We start from the raw sequence: 26,561 nt of genomic DNA, 5'->3' as shown, positions 1-26,561 counted from the left end.
TAATTTACTATCACTCTGCAGAAGAAGGACATTTTAATGCTTAGTTTATATGTTAAAGAAATAGGAACAGACGGACACAAAGACACCACACAGTGAGGCTTATTTTAATGCTCCTGTAGATAACAATATCTGATAAATGCCCAAAATGTAAATTTAACAGGAACAGAAAGTCTCCCACACATATGCACACAATAGATGAGAGCGTATTAGAGTTAAGGTGTTGATTTCCAGTGTAAGTATATGATCTTCATGCCTGAACTCTTCAGACACACCATGTTGGATATATTTAGAGTCCCTCGCTGGTGTATCCATGCTACAAGGCAGACCACAATTATCCACAACACTGGAAGGGCCAGCGCTGGTCTGAGATCAGTCAAGAGGGGGGAGTGTGTGTCGACTGGTACGGGAGAGAATCAACACCACAAGGGTCAGAGGTCAGGGCCACTGGTCCGATATGCAGTAAACTCAGGAGTTTAAAATGGAACATTGCCCCCTATGACTTTTAATACAAGATCCTGCAAAGCTTAAGTTTTAAAATACTCTCAATATATATTTCTGAAGGAGTGAGGTCTTTCTGTTATAATAAGTCAGTTTTGGGACAAACATACAGACGTTTGGTGCACTTTATACTTACGTTTATATGCCCACATATTTCCCTAAACAAATAATGTGTAATATCTAAACTCTGGTCAGGTAAACTTTAGGAAATAACATTTTTCAATAATGCGTTACAGTCCGACTATCACCATTGTAGTGGAGCAGCACCATCTAGTGGCAAATATCAAAGACGACATCTTAATATTGAATGAACCATTGCCTCGGCGTGTAAATGCATGTGTCTTGCGCATGCGCAGACAGGTGTCCCTAGTTTTAGTTATAATGAAAATGTTAGTTCCGTCAAACTCCATGGAGGCCAGGTACAGCTTATTTTTTTATTTTATTTTTACTACTAATGCTGCTTTGCAATGTTTAAGAAACCGCAGTGGGCCCACCCTCAGTGTGATGTAATTGACCTCAAGTGCTTTTTTTTTTTTTTAAATGGCCTGACTTGCACCACTAAGTCAACATGAGGACATCTGCTGCAATATAACTGTGTAATGGTACCCGTGCACTGTTAAAGAATTTGACTCCATTGTTTGCATCTTGTACTTCCACAGATAGGGACAACAAAGGTGGACAGATAAAGGTACAGAATAGACAGGGCGGTTATGTACACCAGTAGTGAAAAAACAGATGTATGTATAAATATGATGTAAATATTAAGCACCAATGACCAACAATAAAATAAGAAATAAAACGTCTTTATACAAGTCACATGTTCTAGATGTTATAGTGCAAATAAATTCTTACTGAATGGATATAAATGGACAGGATGAGATTATGTACGGCTATAAGATGTACAGGGAAAATTGTTGATCTGACAAGTTTGCGCAGGGACAAAGACTAAATTATTGTGTACACCTTAGAAACAATCTAAGAAATACTTGTTTCATATTTCGTTTTTGAAAGCCATTCCATATGGTCTATTGATAGATTACCAATTCAGTATTGTGAGTTTCTATAACTTATGTACAAATGCAGCACATGTTTATTATATTCTGCACAGGAACAAGCTGATGCAGGATAACAAACTGGGATCTAAAATACCATTTGGGTTAAATGTTGAATTATATGCATCACCTAAGATATAAAATACAGGTTTTAATTGTATTGATATAGAAATTGTGAACTCCTTGTTCTTTCATTTTCCATGGGAGCTCTCAACTTATTGTTGAAGTACTCGGATCCATTACTGAAGTAAAAGTACCAATACCACAATGTAGAAATACTCCATTAGAAGTAAAAGTTCTGCCTCCATATCCTACTTCAGTGAACGCATTCAGCAGAAACAAATATCACTGTGACTGATACCTTTTGTGACAATAATAGCATACTGTTATAGCTGGTTGAGGTTAGTTTTAAACTTTATTCACATTTAGGTAATTAAGTCCATGATTTATGGCCACCCCGATAAATCTAAGGTGATTAATGGTAGAGGAAAGAAGAAAAAAACAAAGTTCTGATACACCATTTTTGTGAAATATTGGATAATTTTACCTATTTGATGCTTGAACAGTTATAGAAATAAAACAATTTGCGCCTTTTTTGCATATTCTGTGACGGATAAAATCATCTTTCACCGCCCATGCTTATCATCTTCATGACTTTAGCACTAGCAGTAAAGTAAAAAACATGGATGTGTACTTGAAGCCCCCCTTTTCCTGCTCGGGGGCGGGGCAAACAATCTGTACTCCAATCACAGCCCCCGTTGTTGCCACGTGCCTACCAAGGTGTCCAATAGCGAGCCGCAGATTAATAGCAGTTTGCCGCACCCAAAGTGGAATGATGGGCGGAGCGACGCAGGGACGAGGAGAGCTACAGAGATAAACCCACTCTGAGCTCACCAGGGTCGGGGATAAAGGCAGTGAAACCCACCGTCCTGCTTTCACCGAGTTTTCATATCCCATCACTTCATCAAACAGAGGGTAAGGTTTGCAATAATCACCTTTATTTGCTTTTCAGCGGTTTGTCCGATACAATAACCCATGTGTGTGTGTGTTTTTTTAGTGTTTGCTCCCGTCTCGTTGTGTCTTTAGTGTGGTTTGCTCCCTCACTGTTTCTGCTAATATGTTGCTCTGCAGAGACGCTGCTGCTGTGCACGTTTTCTCGCTGTAAAACGTAGCATTTCTGCGTTTTAGTGTGATTTTTGAATGACTTCGTTGCAGCTCAAGGCGGTTTCCTGTGTAGGACAACAACAACGCAGGGCCACACACTGTGTGCCCAGTCTCTCTCTGTGTGTATGTGTGTGTGTGTGTGTATCGTTAGCTTGCTGCCCGAGCAGGCCTGTTGTTGCATTATTTTTTCCCATTTCACATGCGCCCCGGTCCCTGAAGCTATTTATTATGGGCTGCTCGGGTCGAAACGTTTCGTCATTTGTGCTTGTGTGATTGTTTCCTATCTGGGCGTGTTTTTTAAGCAGGACGATGGGCTTTATTGAGTTGTGTGTTGATGGAGTAGTTTCCTGTTGTTAAGATGGCACCATGTCCTGCACACAATACACAATATGCACACTCATTTGTATGATTGTAAGCAGGTCACTGCTCACAATATAAGAGGAAACATCATGCCAGACATAAAGTACTTTATTAATCGCATGGGGAAATTATGTTTTTTATAGTATCCAGGTCATATCTCTTATTAGTGCATTGAGCAAAACATATTATAGAAATTATAAGTTATAGCTAGAGATGAATGTAAAAGTTGGACCATACTCTAAATATACAGTAAAATATTGTGTATGTTAGTAGTGCAATCAAGCTATAGCCCATCATAATGTTTATGGTGAATTCACTGAAGTTTGCTGCTTATAATTTATCAGATTTGATAATTTGCTTTTTATATAATATAACATTTGATTATTGAGTGTTGGGCTGTTGTTGGCAAAACGATGTCACCTCAGGCTTTAGTTGCAGCACTAATGTTCCAGCTCTAGTGAGAGTGTAGGAGGATTGAAAGGTGATAATAACCTGAGAGTTTGTAAAGGCTTAATGTGCCTTGTTGACAGTTTTATCCCCAAACCGGAGAATGTAACCACTAAGCCGTCGCTGTGTCTGTCTTCTTTCTAAAGTCGACTGAGAAGTCCCTCCCCCCCTCATACTGGATGAGGATTAGCAAAAACCAAATGGCCAAGATAAAAAAGGTCTGCGAGTGTTGAGGGATGGTAACTCCCTGGATTTGGTAATTCCGTTAGAATGAGTGAAACTCCCAAAGGAGAGAGCTTAGCTCGGGTCAGTCTGGCCCCATGTTGCCACAAACTACACTAATACACACATGCATACACACTCACTCCAGATACAGAGTGTTTGTTTTACTCCCACTCCCCACGCCCACACCCTTGACTGCAGTGCAGCTGAAAATGTGTTCCTCATTTCAAGTCCATCCTCTCTATTTCACTCTCCTTCCTTCCTCTCCATATGTGATCACTTAGGAGGAGGCCTTTATTTTTAACGTTAGAGATGCAAAAGCATTCACACTTGAACTATCATTCACACCACATAGGTCACTAATGGCCTTGTCAATATGCTGTAGGCCAGGGGTGGCCAACCCGCGGCTCGCGAGCCGCATGCGGCTCTTTGCCCGGTTTCATGCGGCTCTTACGTTCATATCGAAGTTTGTATTTGTGTTTTTTTAATGTTCGTGTTCGCTTCGCTTGAGTTAAATACGGTATTTTCGTCAAACGCGCATGTGCGGCCACAGATTACGTTCCTCGTCGACCCATTTAACGCCGAGACGGACTGTTTGAAAGCCCCGCTTTAAGTAAAAATGTAAAAGTCGGACAATTTACAAATATCCGTTGTATCGCGCAAGGCGGAGCTCCTCCCCGATCCGCACGCGCCGCGCACACCTCCACCAGCGTATGTGGCAGCAGCAGCAGCAGCCACCCTCCCCGCCGACGAAGAAGGAGCAGCAGCACACCCCCCCCCCCCCCCCCCCCCCCCCCAGAGCGACAATGACTTTGACACCCCTGGTGTACACAATGTTCATTGTTGAAAATGACTGGCCTGTGGTCTTAGGAGTCAATTTCTGTCATTATCATATTGGTGTGTGACATTTACAATAAATCTGGCTGAGCAAAGGTATGTGTGTGTGTGAGGAAGGGATAGGGTGATGTTCATGTGTGCCCATGTGTATGATGTGGCTCTTTGCGGTAACACAGTAAAAAATGTGGCTCTTGGTCTCTGACTGGTTGGCCACCCCTGCTGTAGGCTATGTATCTATGTTTGGTTCAAATATTTACGCTAGCGGGCTACAGGTTAAAGATACACAAGTATGTGTTACAGGCTAAAGATACATGAGTGCGCGTTACAGGCTAAAGATGCACGAGTGCGCGTTACAGGCTAAAGATGCACGAGTGCGCGTTACAGGCTAAAGATGCACGAGTGCGCGCTACAGGCTAAAGATGCACGAGTGCGCGCTACAGGCTAAAGATGCACGAGTGCGCGCTACAGGCTAAAGATGCACGAGTGCGCGCTACAGGCTAAAGATGCACGAGTGCGCGTTACAGGCTAAAGATGCACGAGTGCGCGCTACAGGCTAAAGATGCACGAGTGCGCGCTACAGGCTAAAGATGCACGAGTGCGCGCTACAGGCTAAAGATGCACGAGTGCGCGCTACAGGCTAAAGATGCACGAGTGCGCGCTACAGGCTAAAGATGCACGAGTGCGCGCTACAGGCTAAAGATTCACGAGTGCGCGCTACAGGCTAAAGATGCAGCAGTGCGCGCTACAGGCTAAAGATACAGGAGTGCGCGTTACATGCTAAAGATACAGGAGTGCGCGCTACATGCTAAAGATACAGGAGTGCGCGCTACATGCTAAAGATACAGGAGTGCGCGCTACATGCTAAAGATACAGGAGTGCGCGCTACATGCTAAAGATACAGGAGTGCGCGCTACATGCTAAAGATGCAGGAGTGCGCGCTACAGGCTAAAGATGCAGGAGTGCGCGCTACAGGCTAAAGATGCAGGAGTGCGCGCTACAGGCTAAAGATACAGGAGTGCATGCTACATGCTAAAGATACAGGAGTGCGCGCTACATGCTAAGATACAGGAGTGTGCGCTACATGCTAAAGATACAGGAGTGCGCGCTACATGCTAAAGATACAGGAGTGCGCGCTACAGGCTAAAGATGCAGGAGTGCGCGCCACATGCTAAAGATACAGGAGTGTGCGCTACGGGCTACAGGCTGGAGAGGGCATGCTAGAGAGTGAGACTAAGGAAACTGTAAAGGGAGGGGGTCTGTTGTTTCAGAGAGCAATCTTCCACCACTCTGTCCCATGTGACATGTGACAGAGACATGTGACAGATAAGACTCCCTGTACTCACACTCTTAGCACAGCGTTTGGCCTGGCCTTGGTAGTATGCAGCAGATAATATCTGAGCCACGACGATAGTCCAGTGATGGTGAAGCTTACATACAGTACTTTTTATTTTTTTTTTAAAGCATGACGTTTGCTTCATCTCAGGAGCTATTTACTTGCCACTCAACTTAAACTTAAATGTATTACTGGGTTCTAATCGATGTGATGATCATTCATTTAATTTTAGGGTGGACAATGTTTGGACAGCTTGGAAAAGGTGACATTACTCACCAAAGCAGAGGGAAATATCTGTCTCTTTAGCTGCTAAGTGCTCCACTAAGTTCACAAGCTAGACACTCACTATGCCATTTAGTGTTCTTTTTAACTGGGTAAGATCACACACATAGATACTGTGCTTTGGAGCCGAGACAAGATAAAATAATGTCTTTTTTTTTTTTTTGCATGCTGTGTGGTATGATATTTATGATATAATGTATGCTATAATGTACACATGTATTGTTGTTAGATCCTGTTGTCCATAAAGCTTTGACTTCTCTGTGTATGCCAATTACTCCGTGGTACACAACACCATGCATAGGGCAGTGCTAAAATGACACCGAACGCATTCCTACAAGGCGTAGTAGTCAGAGTCTGCCACACACACACACACACACACACACACACACACACACACACACACACACACACACACACACACACACACACACACACTAAAGAGCAGTTGCTAGTGGATTCTTCGTCCCCAGTAATGGCAGGCATCTAGCTCAGATATATAAAGAGCCTTGTCCGAGTGCTTCGCTCAAATGTCTCAAAACTGCTTCCATGAAACACCACACACACACACACACACACACACACACACACACACACACACACACACACACACACACACACACACACACACACACACACACACACACACACACACACACACACACACACACTAAAAATGACGAAGAAATAAATAATTTGAGGCCATCTTTTTTTCACACCATGACTGGCTTGATTGGCATATTGTTGGAACAAACTAAATGGATGTCTTTTTTGCTTAATTTTTTTTCAGTGAGCCTGGTCATGCTGAAAATATGTTTCAGTGCAAGCTTCCAACTCTCAAAAGAGAATTATGATAAAAATTGAAATAAGCACAATGTTCAGTACACACCAGTGCTTTTAAAGCCAGCCACCGTGGGAGAGCAGATAGCCCGGTGCTTCTCACATAATACATCCTTCCTTGCAAGTTCATAAATTGCTTTGTTTAACGGAACAGCATCCAGTTAATTTTCATTTTCGAGTGTACATCATCATGGTAAGCACATAAGTTATGGGTTGAAGCGTTATCGATATGTTTTAGCGATATGATGACACACCATTTCTTAACATAACTTAAAACGACATAGATAAGTGTCAACCATCAGACATTTTGCCATACTGTTAGTACTGAGGGAGCCATCTCTCTGCTGTTGCCTCTAATTTTTCCCACAAATGCAGTTGGCATATATTGTAGTGTATGAATGGGATGCTTGATTCGTCATCACATTTTCCTGTTGCTTGGAGACGAGTAAAAACCCTCGGATTCATCCAGTCCAAGAGGTTTCTTTTACACATCCACAGTGACAATGGAGGCGGAAAGAGCAGCAGTTTGATGTGCGAATGTTTTATGTTCTGTGTATCAGAGGCCCCTTTGTACACAGGCAATCTCTTGCTGTTTTTGTATGAGCTCTTATTCCCCTTTTTAGTGCTCCAAACGTGCAAGGCACAGGGGCCTAGTCGGGCCCAGACAATACAGTGCCAGGACCAGACACTTACTGCCAGGGGTGCTATAAATCCCCTGACATTTGCAGGGCCGTGCATGACTTGCAGCTTTCGGCACACCAACGGTTCACCCAGGGTTCTTTCCTAACATATCATTTAATTAAAGAGGGTCCTGGTCTGATTGGTTACCCTATTTGACATTTCAGTTTACAACCAAAATTGACAGTCATTATGATGGACACCTGTTTGAGCACATGCCCTAGGTGTAAATACTAATTTGTGTTATAAGGTTTTCCTGGGGTCATGACATGTAGGCCTTCATACCTAACCATAGATGTCAAATGATCTCCTATTTAAAGAGGTATTTACTGAGACTGGCATGCAGCAGTTAGGGTCCCTCTCTTTGGTGTCATTTCCTGTCGCATGGTCTTCTTGCTCAATGTTTAAGAAAGTGGCTCCTTGAATGATGGTTCCACCACCTTGACACTTCAGGAAGTTGACTTCAGTGACATGATTCCCCAAATAATTAAAATATTCAGAGCAATAGTATTCCTTAATTTTATTTATTGTTAAATAGTTATAATGTAAGATTATGCCACACTAGTTGACGGGGTGTTTCGATTAGAATTTCACCTTTTTTAATTATTTGGTAAGTTTTAACCACATGACATTTTTGCCATCATCCCCCAAATATTCCCCCAAATATATTAAAATGTGAGATTTTAGATGAGGTCCTTCCTCCAAAATGTATAAGTAATTTGTAAGTCTATTTTAACCATTTTATATTTAACTAAACTATATAGACATAGTGTTAGTGTCAGTTAACATCTTGATGCATCTGCCAAACAGCAAAACATGTTAGTTTCCCTGCTCATCCGTCTCATCACACGAGTATAGCTGGGTTATGTAATTCCTATGAGATTCAAACTCATATTTTATTATGTTTTTTTTTTTTACTTATCAATTAGTTCACTGTTCCATATATGTACAGTATATGATTCCCAACGTGACTCTAAAACAAATGCTCCTATTACTGCAGTGTGTGTGTGTGTTGCGCTTCCAGGGCTCCCTGAATAAGACCCGCTTTTTAAATCTAATGTAGGACGAGTAACGGAGTAGTTTGAAGGTGTGCTCCTTGTGACACCGACGGTCTTTGCAGCGCGATGTCGGCCTACAGCTGCTCTTACGTAACGGCGATCTCAAAAGGCTGTCCCGCGTTTCCATGGCAATGTGTTTTTGTTTCCATAGCGATTGCACTCTTAAACAGGAGTGGAGGCTGACGAGGCGGGGGCTGTGAGATGAGCGTGGATAGTGGAAGCGTCCCGCATCGACGGCCATTGTTTTTGCTACAGTGTCCGCAAGAAATGCACCACAGAAAAAAAAAATATGCTCCAGAGATGTTCATGCTGGAATGGTTTCTAGAGGTTTTGTCACTTTCAGTTCCCCAGTTGTCCCGTTTGTCAGCAGACATGTTGGATTCCCGTCGTTGAGCATGAACAACAGACGGCAAACGCAGCATAAAAGAGTCGGGGCGAAGTGGAGGAGATCAGACGAGCAGTCTAGAAGCATTACGATCATCTCGGTGTAAACCAGCTGACGCGGGGTCAGTCAGCAGAGACCGTAGCATTGTACCTTTTCTTTGATGTGTGATGCAGACCGACACATGTGTATTGATAACAGGCCAGGGAGTGTGAAAAAGAGTGCAATTTTAAGACGGTAGTTCTGATTTAAAGGAAAACCGCTGACAGAAGACACCAAAGACTCTTAAGAGGATTTGGGTTTATGAAATTAGAGCGAGTGTGGGTCTCGACCTCATCTACCTCCTCTTTGGTCACAGTTGAGACGTAATGATTTGTGGGGTATTTAAAAAATGAGCCTTTTAAAAAGGATACACAGAGTACAGTAAGTACATCTCAATTACTTGTTGACATCTGTTTTAAATTAAATGATTTTTAGAATTTGTAATTTCAAAGAAAACGGCGTTCATCAGCTGTGGACTTTCTTTCTTCTTTCAAATCGTAAATGATTGTATTATATTCATTTGAAAGTATAAACAAATGCTAGATGAAAAGCAGGAAGAACACCATTCGTCTCCCTTCATTTAATGAGTAAATGAGGTGAGAATGGACAGAGCGTTGTTGGCCTATAATTAGCCCCAAACAGCTTGAAAACACAAAACGCCTTGATTGGAGCAGGTGACTTGAGATTTGTGGAAAAATGCTGTTGGAAAATGTCAGAACGCCGATAAAAGCGGGACACAGAGAGCGAGCGAGAGGGTCTTTGCCAGCTCTCAGCGGGACGGTGGAGGCTCCGCGTTCACTCTGCAGTTGTCATGGTAGTTTAGACTGAACATTTGTATCGATGCCGACTAATGGGCCAGAGCAACCCCACATTCACCCATGCATGCTTGCACACACACTGTGTCCTTCAGAGTCCAGGCTTGAGTAGTCTGTGCTGTGACAGACAGACTGAGACTGTTTATCTACACAGACAGACATCTGGATGGACATGGATCTATAGGAACATCTGTCTGGGTCTCCTGTTGTTGTCAGTTGAAGGGGACACGAGATGATGATGTTGAGCTAAATGTTGGTTATTGATCCCCAAGCATACAGTAATAGTTTGGTCCACAACATGCCTGTAGAAATAGCCGAGATTTTAGTTTCTAATATTCATCAAGCTCAACGGTGAGAGACTTTTCCAGTTTTTGTTTTACTTCCCGTCGCCCGGCCTTGACGGTGGTGTTGTGATTCCAGGAAACGAGTTACGGAAATCGATGAAAGAGGGAGAGGTGGTCACATGATCGTGACAGGAAGTAGGGAAGCGTGTGGTCTGTCTGATTAGCTTTCTGGTGTAATGAATGCAATGCTCACAAATATTTTAATCCTAATTGATGCATGGCCAAGCAGCACACACGGAGACTTAAACATTAATCATGCTAAAATATTAATACATAAAGAAAAAAAATGTAAAAGTTGTCTCTTGTCCCTCTCTTTACAGGAGGCCAGCGCAGGATGAACGGCGACTCAGGTGCCGGCGTGGTGACGGCGCCCCCGCCCACCACAGCCCCCCACAAGGAGCGGTACTTCGACCGGGTGGATGAGAGCAGCCCGGAGTACCAGAGGGAGAGGAACATGGCGCCCGACCTGCGGCAGGACTTCAACATGATGGAGCAGAGGAAGAGGGTCTCCATGATCCTGCAGAGCCCGGTCAGTGGGAACGGACACGCCGAATATATTCACATTCAGTGGCATGCACTACATTTACCCTACAGCCACTACTTTAACTGACAAAATACTGTGGCAACACATGAATAGGCTCTTTTTTAGTGGAAAGGCAGCAGCTTCCTCAACATCACATGATGGATCCAGTTTTCATCAACAGTCTGTCTGTGAGCTGCTGAATACTCCGGACAGAGAACAGCTCTGTTTAAAGGCCTAGTGTGTGTGTGTGTGTGTGTGTGTGTGTGTGTGTGTGTGTGTGTGTGTGTGTGTGTGTGTGTGTGTGTGTGTGTGTGTGTGTGTGTGTGTGAAAAGCACTGATGTACTCAAGTCCTGAAAAAAGCCCAGAGTGGTGCTTTAAAATGAGCATTTTACTGTGTTGAGCTCCAGTCAGGGTTTATTCTGTGTGCTAACCTAATACAGTCTAATACAACAGTCCTGTTGAACTGTATTATGTTATACAAGAGAGGAATGCCTCTCAATAAATATATATATATCTATATTTATTTTTTTGTCTTTAACATTTTCCTGTGTTTCTGTCTGCAGGCATTCTGCGATGAGCTGGAGACGATGATCCAGGATCAGCTGCAAAAGGGGAAGACGCCCACCAGCCTGCTGGCTCTGCAGCAGATCGCAGACTTCATGAACACCAGCATGCCTTCCATGTATCCAGCTGCTCCACAGGGAGGCATGGCGTCGCTCAACATGAGTAAGCAGTGTGTGTGTGTGTGTGTGTGTGTGTGTGTGTGTGTGTGTGTGTGTGTGTGTGTGTCTGTGTGACCTCAGCCCTGCTCCATCTGTGCTCACAATGAGTAATGCAGCATATGCCAAAGTTAATTTTTGGGACAAAGAGTCCAATAGGCAGACTCTTATCTAATTGTTATTATCTGGTAAGGAATCAGAATCAGTTGTGTCTGACCGCGTCTCCTCCTCCTCAGGTTTGGGAATGGTGACTCCAGTGAATGATCTGCGCGGCTCGGACTCTATTTCCTACGACAAGGGCGAGAAGCAGCACCGCTGCAAGCTGGCCGCCTTTTATCGGCTCGCCGACTTGTTCGGCTGGTCCGAGCTCATCTTCAACCACCTCACAGTAAGATGGGCTTCTATCTCTATCATGCAACCGGATGTTTTGAACTGAGTTTGTCATCCAGCAGTAAAGATATGTTCATATTGGGCCTAACTAACAAACCTATACACGTATAGGTTAAATTGTACATGTACAATACGAGGTGGTCTGATTTGGATGTTTGGAAGAGGGCGGGCTTTAGAACGGTAACACTGTAACCTAATGCGACTGACTTCTGGTCCTCTTTAGGTCAAGGTGAACTCAGACGAGGACCGCTTCCTAATCATCCCCTTTGGGCTGCTGTACAGTGAAGTCACTGCCTCCAGTCTGGTGAGAACATGTGCTGATCTCTATTATAAACAGAGTGTCTTTTCTTAAGTTTCTCTTTTTACTTTCCTATCAGGGATTTCTGTGAAGATTTAGCTTACTTCTCATTACACTGGGTAACCCCTCGTTGTCTGCCCGGCTCTCCAGGTGAAGGTGAACTTTCAAGGTGAGATAGTTGACCGGGGAAGCACCAATCTCGGGGTCAACCTGGCCGGCTTCAATCTCCACAGTGCCATCTACGCCGCACGGCCCGACGTCAAGTGCGTCGTGCACATACACACGGCTGCGGGCACCGCGGTAAGGGACGGTGTATACAAAGTAATTACACCCAACGTAAACGCGGACCTGGACACGGTAGTCTTAACGCCATGTGTTGTGTGTTTGGTTGCAGGTGTCTGCTATGAAATGTGGCCTGTTGCCCATCTCGCCTGAGGCACTGTCCCTGGGTGAGGTGACCTATCACGACTACCACGGCATACTGGTGGACGAGGATGAAAATATTATCATCAAGAGGGACCTTGGGCCTACTAGCAAGGTAAACGCACGAGCGTGTCTCAATGTGAAAATGAAATGAAGATAAATGGTACTTTTATTTAAATTGTTCCCGTCTTTCAGGTGTTCATCCTGAGGAACCACGGCTTGGTTACTGTAGGCGCAACAGTGGAGGAAGCTTTCTATTACATGCACAATCTGGTCACCGCCTGTGAGATCCAGGTAGGACGCACGTTGACGAGCACGCCGTAAAGCACATCAGGCATTTATTGATGTCAAAGAATCTCAAGTATTGTCTCTTTGCTCTCATTGTGGTTTGATGCGAAGAGCCATTTATTTCCATTTGGGTTGTTATATTTGCCACCGTGTGTCTGTCTGCATTTTTCATAACAATTGTCTTTGTCCCTTGTCTCTCCACATTTTTTTTTTATTTATACGTGTTCCATCTTTCCTCCATGTTGATGTCCGTGTGCGTCCTCATGTCCACATTTTATTTTTCCTTTTCTTCGTTCTGGCTCCGTCTGTGGGGTTTTTCTTTCCCTCGGTATCCCTCCCAATTTCTTTCAGGTGAGAACGCTGGCCAGCGCTGGAGGGCCGGATAATCTGGTGTTGCTGGACCCAACGAAATACAAGGCACGCTCGCGGGTCCCAGAGCCAGCAAGCGACGGGTCGTCCGCATACCCGAAGTGGCAAGTCGGGGAGCAGGAGTTTGAGGCTTTCATGAGAATGCTCGACAACTTGGTAAGTACAAAGAAAAAGGGGGGAATTGGGACTTCTTCATCCTTTGATCACTTGGATGTGATGGCTTAACCCTGTTGTTGTTTGTCTTCCTGTGTCCCAGGGCTACAGGACGGGCTACCCTTACCGCTGCCCGGCATTGCGCGACAAAGCTAAAAAGTACAGCGACGCGGAGAACGCTGCCCCCGGCCACGGTGGCTACTCATACGGGGAGGACAGCGACTCAGGCGCTCGCTCCCCGCTGAAGCAGAGCTTCCAGCGCGGCCAGCGCGACAAGACCCGCTGGGTCAATGCCGGCAGCCGGCCCGACGAGCCCTGCGAGGACGGGCCCGACGGCAGCAGCCCCAAGTCGAAGCCTAAGGTGTGGACGAACATAACACACGATCACGTCAAACCCTTGCTGCAGTCTCTCTCGTCTGGTGTCTGCGTGCCAAGCTGTATAACCAACTGCTTGGTCTGTGCCTACCTTATTGTTCATAGTACCGATGTTACAGCTACCTTGTTGGTGGAAACGGGCAGGTGGTCGGCATCCTGAGGTTCAGGGGACAGTGAGGAGTAAAAGTGTAGCACAAAGCTAAAACTGTTAATGAGCCTTTTTTTTAGGCTCACTTTAAGCACTGCAGATGTCCTATTAACCCACCTTTCTAAACTCTGCTCTGTTAAATCCTCCGTAGCATAGCTGTGAGTATTTGTCCGCCCTCCGTTTCCCTTCTGGTCTCCTAATTGCTTCATGATGCCGGGCCAGCCTCCCCAAAGCATGCCCCACTGCATGTGTATTAGTGAAATGCATTGTTTGTGTTGATGTTTTTCCCAGAGGAGCGAGCAGCAGGGGTGTGGCATGAGTCCCTCACGTGGGCAGGTGAATGTGGCGAGGCACACGGCGACGTCGCTGCTAACCACCCTTTTAGCTCACCGCCCCGCAGCAGCTCTCTTAGGTTTAGTCTTTGCATCTTGAAGTTAGCTTTTGTTAGCTTTGTTGCTCAAACATGATTTGAGAAAAATGTACAAAAGTACAGTGAGATTTGAGTATAAGTGTTATTTTTTTAGATTTACGTTGCCAGCGTAAAAGAGGGAGGTAGCATGTCTCTAACTGAGAATCTTTAATCGCCAGAATAAACATTTGATAAGAAAAAAAAAGAAATGTGTTAAACTAAATTTCCTTCGCAAAAGAGTTATGCAGCCTGCTTTTCTAATTTTTATTTTCCTCAAACACCTTCAACTGCACCCAGTTGTACTTCTCCGTTTCCTCTACTTTATTCATTTTTTCTGGTTTTAGTTTTATTCTGAAACTGGTTTAAACACCTTTTTTTTTAAGACCTGCATGAGTGGAATTGTTTGGAAAAAGAACAGAGAAGGCGATGAAATTTGACCTGACTTTTGAATCGATTATCTCCTGTTGGGAAAGTAGGAAATGTTGTGTTGTGAGACTCTCTCTCAGTGAGTATATATCACGTTTACATGTTCATCTCATACTCGGCTACTTCCATCCAGAAACCCTCCCTCATCTAGCGCAGACCAGCTTAAGACCAGCACAGGAATGACGTCATGAGCTTACGCTTTCCACCGCGAACAACATGCCTAGTTTTTAAAAAGGTTCAACAGAAATATGTTGCATGAAAGCTGAAGATTTGATTTCTATATTCACCCGCTGCTCATTCAGTTTGGTGCAAGGAATGGGTGAAGACTTATTCTTTGCCCTCCAATCATGCTGAGCATTACCAGGTTAAGAAAAACAAAGTAGAAAAGTCGATGGAGTGGTTTTTTTTCTTTTCTATTCATCAAGACGATAAAAGGTCACATCCGCTACAGGAAAGATCCACTCTTTGTCTCAGTTTGTCCCAACGTTGGGCGAGTGTCCCCGAGTGTGTTTCTCTCTTATCTCTGTCGTCCTTGTTGTTGTGTATCAGCCTGGGAAATGACTCTGGTGATGCCAGCTCACCCCTCACTGCCACTCTCGCTTCGTAAGCCAGCCTCATCATCTGTCACCCGCCCTCACCCCCCCCACTTCACTTCTCCCTCCCTCACCCCCTTTTACCTTCTTTTTTTTTTTTTCATTTTAATTCTCATTCTGTGATGTTCTCAGTTGATCTTCAGTGTGGTCCTTCTGTTGGTTTTCTAATGGTACATCAATGATGATGACAAATGGTTTTCATAGGCTTCAGGTGTTGCATCTTAAGTTGTCGTCATGCGGGAGTTCTTTTCACCGGTTTCTGACTGAGCATCACCTGAGCTTTACTTAAAAATCACCACAACTCCTCGTGATCATTTTACATCCAGCACGCTCTTGTGTTTTTAGCTTTGACTCCTACGGATGAACGTTAAAAAGTTAGTCACAGAATACCGCTAATACGTGTGACATAATACTGTATGCTTAATCTGTAAATACTAAAACAGATTTTAAATTGCATAAACACGCATGTCCCTGTGCGCATCATGCTCACAGGGACATGTGTATAGTTTTCTAGCATTTTCTTGACTTCTTCATTTTACGACATTTCAGCTCCATGCAACAGTTTCTAAATCGCACACAGAATATAAGATCAATCCGGTACGAGGACAAACCTAATGTTCTGCATTTAGACAGTTTCGTCCCGTCTCCAGTCTGTGTTTGAGCCCCACGTTACTGGGAAGGTGCAGCCTGATATCATGGGTTGATAAGTAAGCATCAGAGAGGTATTAGAACAGTCCACCACTAAATTTAGTGCGAATTAATCACATCATCATTGGTTCACTTATTAACCTTTTTACAGCCATCCAACTTTGTTCATTTCAGTTCAGCATGATTGTGAAGCCTGCTTAGTATTTTGTCTAAATCTATTTTTGTGCTTTGCATATTAAGTCATCCAGGATATCTGGTTTTCGTAGCGTTTTAACACTTTGATGTGGTGTTCACAGTGGTCAAAGGAGGACGGACTCCGCCAGGCTGCCACAGCCAATCAGTTCATCCCAATGAACACCAACCCAAAGGATGTCCTGGAAATGAGGAATAAGGTATCACATGTGCCTCCTTTTTTACTGCCTTTTAAGACCGTTTGATGTTCCTGGTGCACTGTAAGTTTACTGTTACTATGCATGACTTATAATGTTGTTGTTTTGTAGATCCGGGAGCAGAACCTGCAGGACATAAAGACAGCAGGGCCCCAGTCCCAGGTTCTGTGTGCCGGCTCCGTAGTGGATCGTAACTTCAACCAGGTCAGTCTATAAGTTCTGCACATGAAGCCCTCGCCGCTCCAGCCATCCTGACCTGGACTTAAACAGGTCTCGTACCCACAAGAATACTTGTTTAGTCTCTTGTATTTACTTAAAATACATTCAATTATAAATATATATAATATATATACTGTCCAGGTCAGGATTCACCCCTTAAACCGAAGTGCTGAAAAGTGTGAATATTGTGCTTGAAGTTGTGCGATCAGCCTCTGAAGGAGTAACTTAAATCAACCGCTAATAACGGAGAACAAACCGTGTCCTCCATGTCGTGTTCCAGAGCACGGAGTGACTTTGTAACTGTCACATTATTCTTTGACCACAGAGATTGTCTATCTGGCAGGTGAGTAGTGCTTTAGGAGAGGTAACCTCGCACTGCCAGCTCAGGTCGTGTCCATAATCATACACAGTTTATTTTCTCTCATTCATCTCTTCTTTTGAATTTTATTTATTTAGCTTTTCTGTAGTTTATAGTCGATGCTGTTATCGACTCAGCATTGGCAGACTGGTCTCTTGCAATATTTTACAAGAGCCCCGCTACAGTCTAATACACTTTTACTTCTGTGCATGCAACAAATGGGAAAATTGCTTATAATTTTCCTCTTGGGTTCAGTTTGCATGGTTTGCTCTCCCTTGGCTGGGCAGCCCTTAGCTCACGTTTTCCACTTGCAAAGCTTCCTGGACATCCAAACCCCATGAGGAGCCGGACAAAGTAACACAGAGCTGTTAACACGTTTTAAAGAGTGTTAAAGGGCCAAAGGAGTCCTTGATTGTTGTTCTGTATGAACAGTGTAGCTCTCCCCTGTGTGGATGCATTACAATGCATGGTCTTGGCTATTTGTCCCAATCGCTGCAATGCTTTCCACAGCCCCGCATCACTTCCCAGAACCATCTCTCTCTGCATGCATGTCCGATACTTGTGTGTGTCTGTATGGTAATGTGTGTGTGTGTGTGTGTGTGTGTGTGTGTGTGTGTGTGTGTGTCTGTATGCAGAGGTGGAAAGTAACTAATCATAACAAACGCAAAATATGCAGCTACTTGCAGAAAAGCCTACAGTTTCCTTTATTTTTTTTTAATTCTATAACCAAGAGGACGTTTTCACTTTGAGGTCTTTTCTGAAAGCTAATCTCTCCAAACGTTACATTTGGGAGATTTCTAAGTGTGTGTTTGTATTGAAATGGTCACGGTCAGGTTGACAAATTGGCTCTTTCGAAGTAGTGGCTTTAGGATTACTTAGATAATAGTATTTGTACTTGATATCGGAGTACTCTTTCCACCTTTTTGTGTGTGTGTGTGTGTGTGGAAGGCGGTACGTTTTCTGAAAGTCTGCACACATTCATGCCTGCCTGCCTGACAGACTGCTGATATGAATGTGCTGGTGTTTAAGAGCTGGGTTGTGCTGCCCCCCCCTCCTCACTGGGTTTACTATTGCAGGACGCCCCTCTGTCTGACTGCACAGACACTATTGATGGCCTCGATGTGTCCGAGGGGTCCTATAGTCCTGCTAAATCAATTAGAAAGGTACTTGCTGCTCCAGTCACAAATACCATTCACCTGCACTTCCCATCCTCCTCCAGTCATTCCTCTGAGCCTGCAGACAGACTCATGGAGAGGCCGTTTTGTGGTCATGTGACCAAGTCTTTCCTACACTACATGTTTATACACTCTGAGATGTTGGGATACAGTTCAATTCATGTATTTTTGGTTGTTTTTTTGAGCCGGATACAATCCTTAAGAAGGATTGCTGTCATGAGTCTGTCTGCAGAGATTTTCTGCATTTAAAAAAAAAAAGAAATTGTAAACGTATTGTTTCAAGTTGAAGTGTGCAGTGAAGAGGGCAGGTATTAGATCCAGTGATGGTGGTCTTTTTATTGCATGTATTATACAGGAAAAACATAATACAACTTTTTAAGAACATAACTATTGCTGTTGATTACCTCGACTATTTCCTGGTGATTTGGGATTGAGTCGGCTTGAACTCTTCCTCAAATCTGCGCTTGGCTTTTATGTAGCTGTGTATTGTATGAAATAAGAACCGGAAACAGTTGCTTATTCCTAATTTAATAAGAAGTAACCTGTTATTTGACGTCGTAACGTTTCTGTGCTTCTTGAATTTTGAAACGGCCGCCGACTTGTGCTCTGAAGACATACACGTGTTCACCTCTGTCTGATACTTCTGCTCATGCTGCATAATAGTTATGTGTGTAAAGTGTCTCTAATCTGATAATCCAGTCCATCTTCTGCCAGTATTTGATATAGTAGTATTTGATGCAGCTAGTTTTTAATTAAATAAATCCTTCCTCGTGTTACCTGCAGTAACTGTTCCCTTGACCTCTCGTCTCTCTCGCTCTGCCTTCCTTCTGTGTGTCCTGAAGGGGGAGCTAGTGACCGCGTCCAAGGCCATCATCGAAAAGGAGTACCAGCCCAGGGTGATCATCAACAAGCAGGGTCCCAACCCCTTCAACAAGCTCACCGACCAGGACATGGAGGAGTACCGCAAGGAGGTGGAGCAGAAACAGAAAGGGCCTGAAGGTAACGGTGACGGGTGGAAAAGATGAAACCAAACCTACTTTCCACAACCCTTCTACCATGCCATTCTGTTAAAGATTAAATGATGTTCATAATATAAATGTATATAAATCGCAGCCCCTTCCTTGACCTCTCGCTCCTTTGATTAGTCTTCACAGGAAGTATAGATGCAGGCAAGAACTGAGTAGAGATCAGCTGAGCTGTTACACTCTGACGTTCACTTTATCTGATTTTACACTTTATGTTTTAAAGCTATGTGCAGCTACTTTAAACATGCTCATGATCAAAATTTATATATTTTTTTTATACTAAGAATATTTACCTTCAGAATCATGCAAAAAAATCGAATGCACTTCAGATTGGTTGACGTGATCTCTCCATACATACATACACACATACACACACACACACACACACACACACACACACACACACACACACACACACACACACACACACACACGCACATGACTTCACAGTGCAGGGTCGAGACCATAGTAAGGAGGGATCGGCCTCCGGCGTACCCCGTCCTGGGCCTGAACCACTACCGAGGGGTGAAGCCTCTGTCTCCGCACCTCTACAGTCTGTGTCTGACTCGCCCAGCTTAGAGAGAGCCCCGCCCCCGGCCGCCACGCCGGCCTCTGAGCGGGGCTCCTCCTCCCTCGTCCTCTCCGGCGGGGACTCTGCGGATGATGTTTTTTCGACCGCCGGAGAGGTTATGTCAGCTCCAGATTCCCCGCACAAGGAATTCCACTGCGCCGTGCTGAGAGCCCTCAGCAAGGAGCCGTCAGTGGTAGAGGCAGATCAGGCAGATCGGGCTCCAGGTACACCAGCGTTGTGCCTAAAATATCCGGCCTTCCGCTTCCCTCCTCCCCCGCTCAGCCCTGGTCCGTGCACTGGGAGTGTGGGAATCCCAGCCTGCTGTGTCCTCTCCTTTCTCTGGGGGTGTGGAGTCTGTTGCCGCTGTTTTTATCCTGTGCAAGCATCCTCCCTACCCACAGTTCAATCTTTCGTTCAATGATTATTCCCCCCCCCCCCCCCCCCCCCCCCTTCCCCATCCCCTCTCTCTGATGCCTTGTCCAAAGGCATCAGAGTTGTGGCTGATCAGAAACCTTTCTGCATTTTGATTGGACGAGGAGCCGAGTAGAGAGGATGTGAGGAGTTAAAGCGAGCTCTTTTTCTTTTTTTTATAGATTTTAAACCATCCCCTCACTTTAAGGGCGCTCTCTCCCGCAAGTCTAAAAGTGCTTTTTAGTGTTGCGATAACTTTTTTCGAGGAAGCTGTGTCTGAGCTCTGTCATCCAATCAGAGCCTCCCATGTGTGGACTCTTCCTGCTAACCTGTCCTGGATATATATCTCTCTGTTGGTGTCCACTGTCCCTTCTGTGCCTCTGACTGATTTCCAATCAAACAAATCGCTCTTCGGGATCTCTTCAGGTTGATTAGTTTGAAAGCGTTTGCAGTGTTCTCCTGATTTTAAGGCTTCCTCCCCGGTTTGCTTCCCTGTGTTGTCCTCCCTTTTCTTAGTGTTTTGCGATTTGCAAATATTTCTTTTAAGGGTCTAATCCAAATTTATATCGCATCATTGATTTAGTTCCTTTACCGTTTCATTTTCTGCTGATTTTCATCTAGACTTGGAGCAGCTTGTAGAGCCGGAGGAGGAGGAGGAGGAGCCCCAAAACCAGAAACCAACCGCCACGCCACCCAGCACCCCCGTCAGAGCAGACGAAGGTAGGTTGGCCCGACATACTCGACACAGCCGGTGCGGCCCGGCTCTGCCTGGTTCCGCATTGGGTTTTCTCCGGTCCTCTTGCTGGGTTTTGGGTCTTCTCTAGGGTCTACAGAGGAGACGCAGAGGCTCCTGCCCGTCCACCTGCCTGCCTGTGTGTTCATGTTGTGGTCTTTAATAATAATACTACTACTACTACAGGTGCTATGCTGTGTTTTCTGTAATAACAGGCCAAGAGGTTCTGATTATTGAACCAGGTTCATCCTATGAGAGATGGAAAATCCCTGTAATTGGGTTTCCAGACGTTATGTCCGGAAATAGTTTGGAAAGACAATGACTGACGTCTTTCTACTTTAGTTCTTTTATATTCATTTTTCTCCCTCTTGGTCTTTATTACTATTGGATTACACCTATAGGAGAACTGGTTCTAATTATAGTTGTTTAAATCTCCATTTAAACAATAAGTGGCATTATTCCTGTCACTTCCAAATTTACTTTATGAGCTACTGTCTGCATGAGGGAGGAAGAGGAAGAGTAGCTTTGATCGCAGGTGTAATCTAATACCTGAAGTGTTGCGTAACATATCTCTCTATGTTCAGTATCTCCTTTACCCCTTCACTTCCATTCTCCATCTTTTTGGGGTCTTCTAAGAATGGTTCCCAACCATTCTTTTTAAGATTGTCCTCTGGTATTTCTTTTTTTTTTTCTCTCTCTCTCTTATTTCACATTTTAATTTATTTTAATTTAACACTGTGCTCGTGGTTTGATCTGCATAGACATTTGTTTCTACTTGTGCTTTTTCTTCTTTGTGGCTGCGATTACAATCAGGAGATGGAAATACAAAAGAGTACCTGTTGCCATAGTAAGTACGTACTGTTCCACCTCCTAATTACCCATCACCCATCCATACCTGTGTTTGGTCATTTACCCCCTTTGTTTTTCTCTCTGCATGGCTTCACTAGTAGAGCTGTCCTGTGATCTCAACTAACCCGTTTGAACTCGGTTCTCTGAACTCCTCTGAATCTCTTTCTTGGGGTTGATGGGGGTTATTTCAGAGCTCCTCCTCCTCTTTTAATTAGACACATTTCACTGTTTCCAGAGTCTGTTAAATAAAGTAACCATTGCAAGAAATACGAAGAACTTGTTTTGATTGATTTGATTTATTTCAGGTGTGACCCTCTGATCTGTAATACTATGCATTTAAGATTTACCCGAGTGATAAAGTCTAAACAAACGTGGAGGATGTTCTTGAAGTAAACCTCACAACTCACCTTTTTATGTTCGATAACCTCTCTTTTCCTCCTGCCAATGATTCACTGTCAGAATAACCAACCTCTCTTTGCACATATGCACCTGTTTATCAATGTTATATGGCACTGTGTTGTTTTTATGGCAAGAAAAGAAATCAGGTAATGTTTTAAAAATGTGTTGAATGTTTTGTTTGTCTTACAGACGAGTCCTTCACCAGGTACATCAGTGCTTTATTTGGGTGTCGCTTTTTGACCAAACCTGCTGCTGTCAGCTGTTGCAACTCACTGTTTAGCTTGAAAGACGGTTGAGGTCCGGTGCGCTTGGCTGTGTTGGTGCTTTTTATATTTATCTGTCTGTGTGTTGGGCCCGTCTCTGTTCTGACAGACATGAGAGATGTAAAACTAAAAACTGGTGTGGAGGGTTTTCTCGCTGTTCTCGGTAGCATGTGAGCGATATTAAAAAGAAACCAAGCCGTAATCGCACCGTGTGAGCTTGTACCCGAGCATGAGGCAGTGGGTTCGGATGCTGGTGGGCCCTCCGGATGGTCGACTGAAGCTTATAAAGAAACGGCACTTGTTGCTTCTTGACTCTTTTTGCTGGGAGTATCTTTAAAGGACGACGCTGGCTTTTCTATCTTAACCATCTGGTGACGGGTGCATGATTTCAGACAGCATTGCGACAAAAGCAGCGCTTGTTTTCAGCGAGCGTGTGTTTTTATTCCCATGAATCGGTCCCGTCTACTCCTGACATATTAATGTGTCAAGTTGACGAAAATAAAACTATTGCACGGACGCTTACTGTAACACACTGGGACAAACACAAAGGCTGGATTCATGCTCTATAGTTGCATTATTTTGGAAAAACCGAATCGGCATTAGCAAGTTGATATATCTTTTCAAGAATAATTTCTGCATAAATGGACGGATTATTATAGTTAATTGTGATCCGTGAAAACAAGACATAAAATTAAGACCAGAGGGAACAGCTCGATATAGCTTCTATACTCCCAGCAACTGGATTACATTGCTATTAAATAATTAACAAAGTCCTAAAATCTTATTTCTCCTTGAGAGCTGCGCCAGTTTTACATTAATATAACTAGATCCCGCTCCCCTGACTTGTTGCGTTACCTCACTTGTGTTTTAAATCTCTATATTTCTGTGTTGTAGACTTTGATTTGTGTTTGTTTGTACACAGGGTGCAAATGAGCCAGGGAACTGCACTCGTTAAGATTTCCCTGTTTAAATGAAGGTAAACACCGACATGCTGTGTATCAGCTTGGGCCTGTCAAAATAAGGCTAATGAGAGCAAAGTGGTGTGTTTAGTTGCTTATTCTTAAAGCTAAGAAGATGGTGAGTCTTTGCTTTTCCGTTATGTGATGTAAGAGAGACGCTGCAGCTTGGTTTGGCTTTTGATCTGAGGAAGGTTTAGGTGTCATATTATTTCATCAGCGTGTGTGAATCTAGTGGGAATGTTGCCTTTTGAAGTGCTGGTCCTTTGTACCTTTTTATATTGCTTAAAGGCTGATTTTTAAAATGCATCGATCTCATAGATGCCATAAACTTAAGAGGCCAAGTTGTGTGACCAGTAGAAAACCACGTGGATTTAATAACTCGTCCGGCGATCGATTGGCAGCAGCCTCAGTGGTGTGTAAGCTCAGCAGCGCAGATCCACCAGTCTGTCCTCCGAGATCAATAACTCTCCCCCCTTCCTCCTCCCCACCAGAGTCCTTACCCGAGCAGACCTATAAGGATGAGAGCGACGCCGCCACCCTGAGACAGACCCTTCCAGACCTGACACCCGACGACCCCTCCGATGCCCCGGCACTTCCTGCCGAGGAATCCGCCCCCGCCGGCGCCGATGCGGCCGAGGGGGAGGAACCCGCTGACACTGGCGACCAGGAGGGAGAAGAGTCTCCCAGCAAATCACCCTCCAAAAAGAAAAAGAAGTTCCGCACACCGTCCTTCCTCAAGAAAAACAAAAAAAAGACTGATTCCTAGATTGGAGAATGTCGGATCGGTCCTCAAGGCTGGCCTCCGCCTCTTTTTTATTATTTCGCTTTTTGTCTGCACCCTTCGAGCGAGCCGCAGTAAACACACAGCTATGCTTTTTTTTGTTGTTGTTTTGATATAATTCGTCGCTGGCTTATTAACCTGTTTTTCCTCGTTAGTGCGTGCCAATTTTGTATACAGTGTAAAAATGATGGATTGCATAAAGGTTTTTAATTATTAGGGGCATTTTTTTTCTTTTTCTTTTTTTAGTTGTGAGTGATTCATTCTGTCTTCTCCGCTCCATCTGGCCTTTGATGCATGTCTATTACTACAGGCCCACACACTTACTGTGGGGTTTTAGGGTTTTATTACTAAACTGTTGTAACCACTAGAATGTATTGGGATTGTATCAAAAATATGTAAGTGTCTTTTAAAATCAATGAATGCAGAAAGAGAAGCTTGAACTCTCTCATTTAACTGGTGGTCATTTTGTTTGATAGTTAACAACCACAAATTGAAATAGTGCTAACTTTACCACTGAAGCTAATTCCATGTTAGCAGGCCGGGAGAACTACAGTTGGGATACTTTCTGTTGATTATTTATGGGAAGTGCAGTCATACGAAGTCCATATTAATGTCTACATAATCCAATATCTTCATTAAATCTTCCACAAGCTAAATCTCATCTTTTGTGTTTGTTTGACTTTTTAAACTTCTTTGACCCGAAAGCATTAAACGCAGCCTTGACATACAGGTGTGTTGTGTAGTGCTGTCGGTCTTCATGCGATGTGGAAGTGGAGTTAAATATTTCACAAAACCAGATTAACTGCTGCAAACCTGCAGATGATGTTTGAACCTACAGATGTTGAGCTAGAATCACAGCAAAGTGAGAGCTAATATTGTGCTTTTTTTATTTGTATCATTATTCCAAGGGTTGATAACCTGTTAGCTACTGGCTGTAAGTGGTTAGTAGGAAGTAATATGTAGAAACTGAGCTTTCATTCTTTTGCTTTCTCTCACAAAGTAGATCGAGCCATGATTGCGTGCTGTGAGGGAGCACTGTGAACCGCCTCCTCTTGAAACTCACTGGGAACTCATTCCACACACTCGATCATAAACCTAGATACAGATGTTACAGAACATGTAAACGACGTCGCTCTTCCGAAGCCGCATAGATCGACCCGGACTTAAAGACACAAAGTACACAGGAGAAACCTTTTCTTTAATTATTTTGCTGATGTGTAATCAATGGAGTGATTGCAAATGAGCTGTGCTTGAGGTTGCAGGGCATTATACAAAGGCCATCTCGTTGCATTGCTAACGTCTGTGTATTCATCCTGTTTTAGTCAAATGCAAAACTAACGGGAAGCTTCACCTAATCTGAGACGCTTGATAAGCCTTCGTTCACAGATGTTGTATCTACATCATTGCATACAAGCTGAGAATGTTTAAGTCGTGAAGGACTGCATGTAAAGAGTGCTTACAGTGTGTACTGCTCAACTACCCCTTTTATTTGAAATGTATTTTCTTAGCTTCAGTGTGCTAATAACAATAAAGTCCATAGTTGTTGTTTTTCTCGCAGCTATGCTGAATTGTATTCTCTGTCTAATCTTCCAATTGAGATGTGTCTCAGCATTACATCGTCTGCATATTTACCACCTCCACCTTTTTTTTTTTTTCATGGTCCTGCCTCTTTTACAACCATGAATACAATAAATCCACTTACCTGGAAAATCAATATTGTGTGATTGTAGTTATTTAAGTGAAATCTGCAGTGTACATGTAGAAAGAGACTGTAAGCCATCTCCTTATGAGTCTATATAAGTATTTGTTCAGGATGGATCATTCTGGGTAACACTTCAGTAGATTAAGATGTATCAAGCAGTTCAAAAATAGTAACATTTAGTTTTAAGGTTTATTAGCTGTTAAGGTAAAAACATACATTATTGTTGCTGCAGAGCTTCTTTTGTACTAAAAGTCGTATTGAAAAAATGTCCAATCTTTTGCTCTTTTTATTTCTTTGATCGTTTAAAATAAAAAAAAATGTAGTTTGGTGTGTTAGCATGCTAACATTCCCTGATCAGCACTCAACACAAAGTCACGCTGTGGGTGAAACTATTGGACACAATTACAACTAATCAGTCAGGAGATCAAAGTTATTACACCGCTGGGGCCATGAATATATATAATTTCATAGAAGTTTATGCAGATTCTATAATACGAAATATAGTAATTTTCATGTTATTAATGGGATAAGAAATTCAAATCAAGCATTCTCATGTATTTGTGTTGGGATTGTTGTAAACTACTTTATTACACCATTTTTCTCTGTGTGACCC

The 26,561-nt window shown here is 43.6% G+C and overlaps 1 protein-coding gene across 11 annotated transcripts; it reads left to right on the top strand.

Moving 5' to 3' along the window:
* Positions 1–2,404: 2,404 nt before the first annotated feature.
* add1 (adducin 1 (alpha)) lies at positions 2,405–25,949 on the top strand. Of its 11 annotated transcripts, none has more exons than XM_079178900.1 (18): positions 2,405–2,525; positions 10,672–10,880; positions 11,439–11,601; positions 11,831–11,982; positions 12,208–12,288; positions 12,433–12,582; positions 12,677–12,820; positions 12,901–12,999; positions 13,345–13,518; positions 13,619–13,876; positions 16,411–16,506; positions 16,615–16,707; positions 19,098–19,254; positions 19,731–20,075; positions 20,884–20,982; positions 22,433–22,448; positions 23,429–23,482; positions 23,957–24,087. In XM_079178900.1, the coding sequence occupies exons 2-17, from the start codon at positions 10,686–10,688 to the stop codon at positions 23,478–23,480; spliced, it is 2,274 nt and encodes a 757-aa protein (XP_079035026.1). In that variant the 5' UTR covers positions 2,405–2,525; positions 10,672–10,685; the 3' UTR covers positions 23,481–23,482; positions 23,957–24,087. The 11 variants fall into 11 exon arrangements, with proteins under 11 accessions (XP_079035026.1, XP_079035028.1, XP_079035030.1 ...); XM_079178902.1 differs by lacking the exon at positions 23,429–23,482 and adding an exon at positions 21,809–21,842 and having other exon boundaries at positions 23,957–24,069; XM_079178904.1 differs by lacking the exon at positions 23,957–24,087 and adding an exon at positions 21,809–21,842 and having other exon boundaries at positions 23,429–23,455.
* Positions 25,950–26,561: the final 612 nt, after the last annotated feature.

Source organism: Pholis gunnellus (genome assembly GCF_910591455.1).
Source record: "Pholis gunnellus genome assembly, chromosome: 18".
In the NCBI taxonomy this organism is placed as follows: Eukaryota; Metazoa; Chordata; class Actinopteri; order Perciformes; family Pholidae; genus Pholis; species Pholis gunnellus.
Note: the sequence above shows the minus strand (reverse complement) of the source record. Positions and strands in the feature narration are given on the sequence as shown.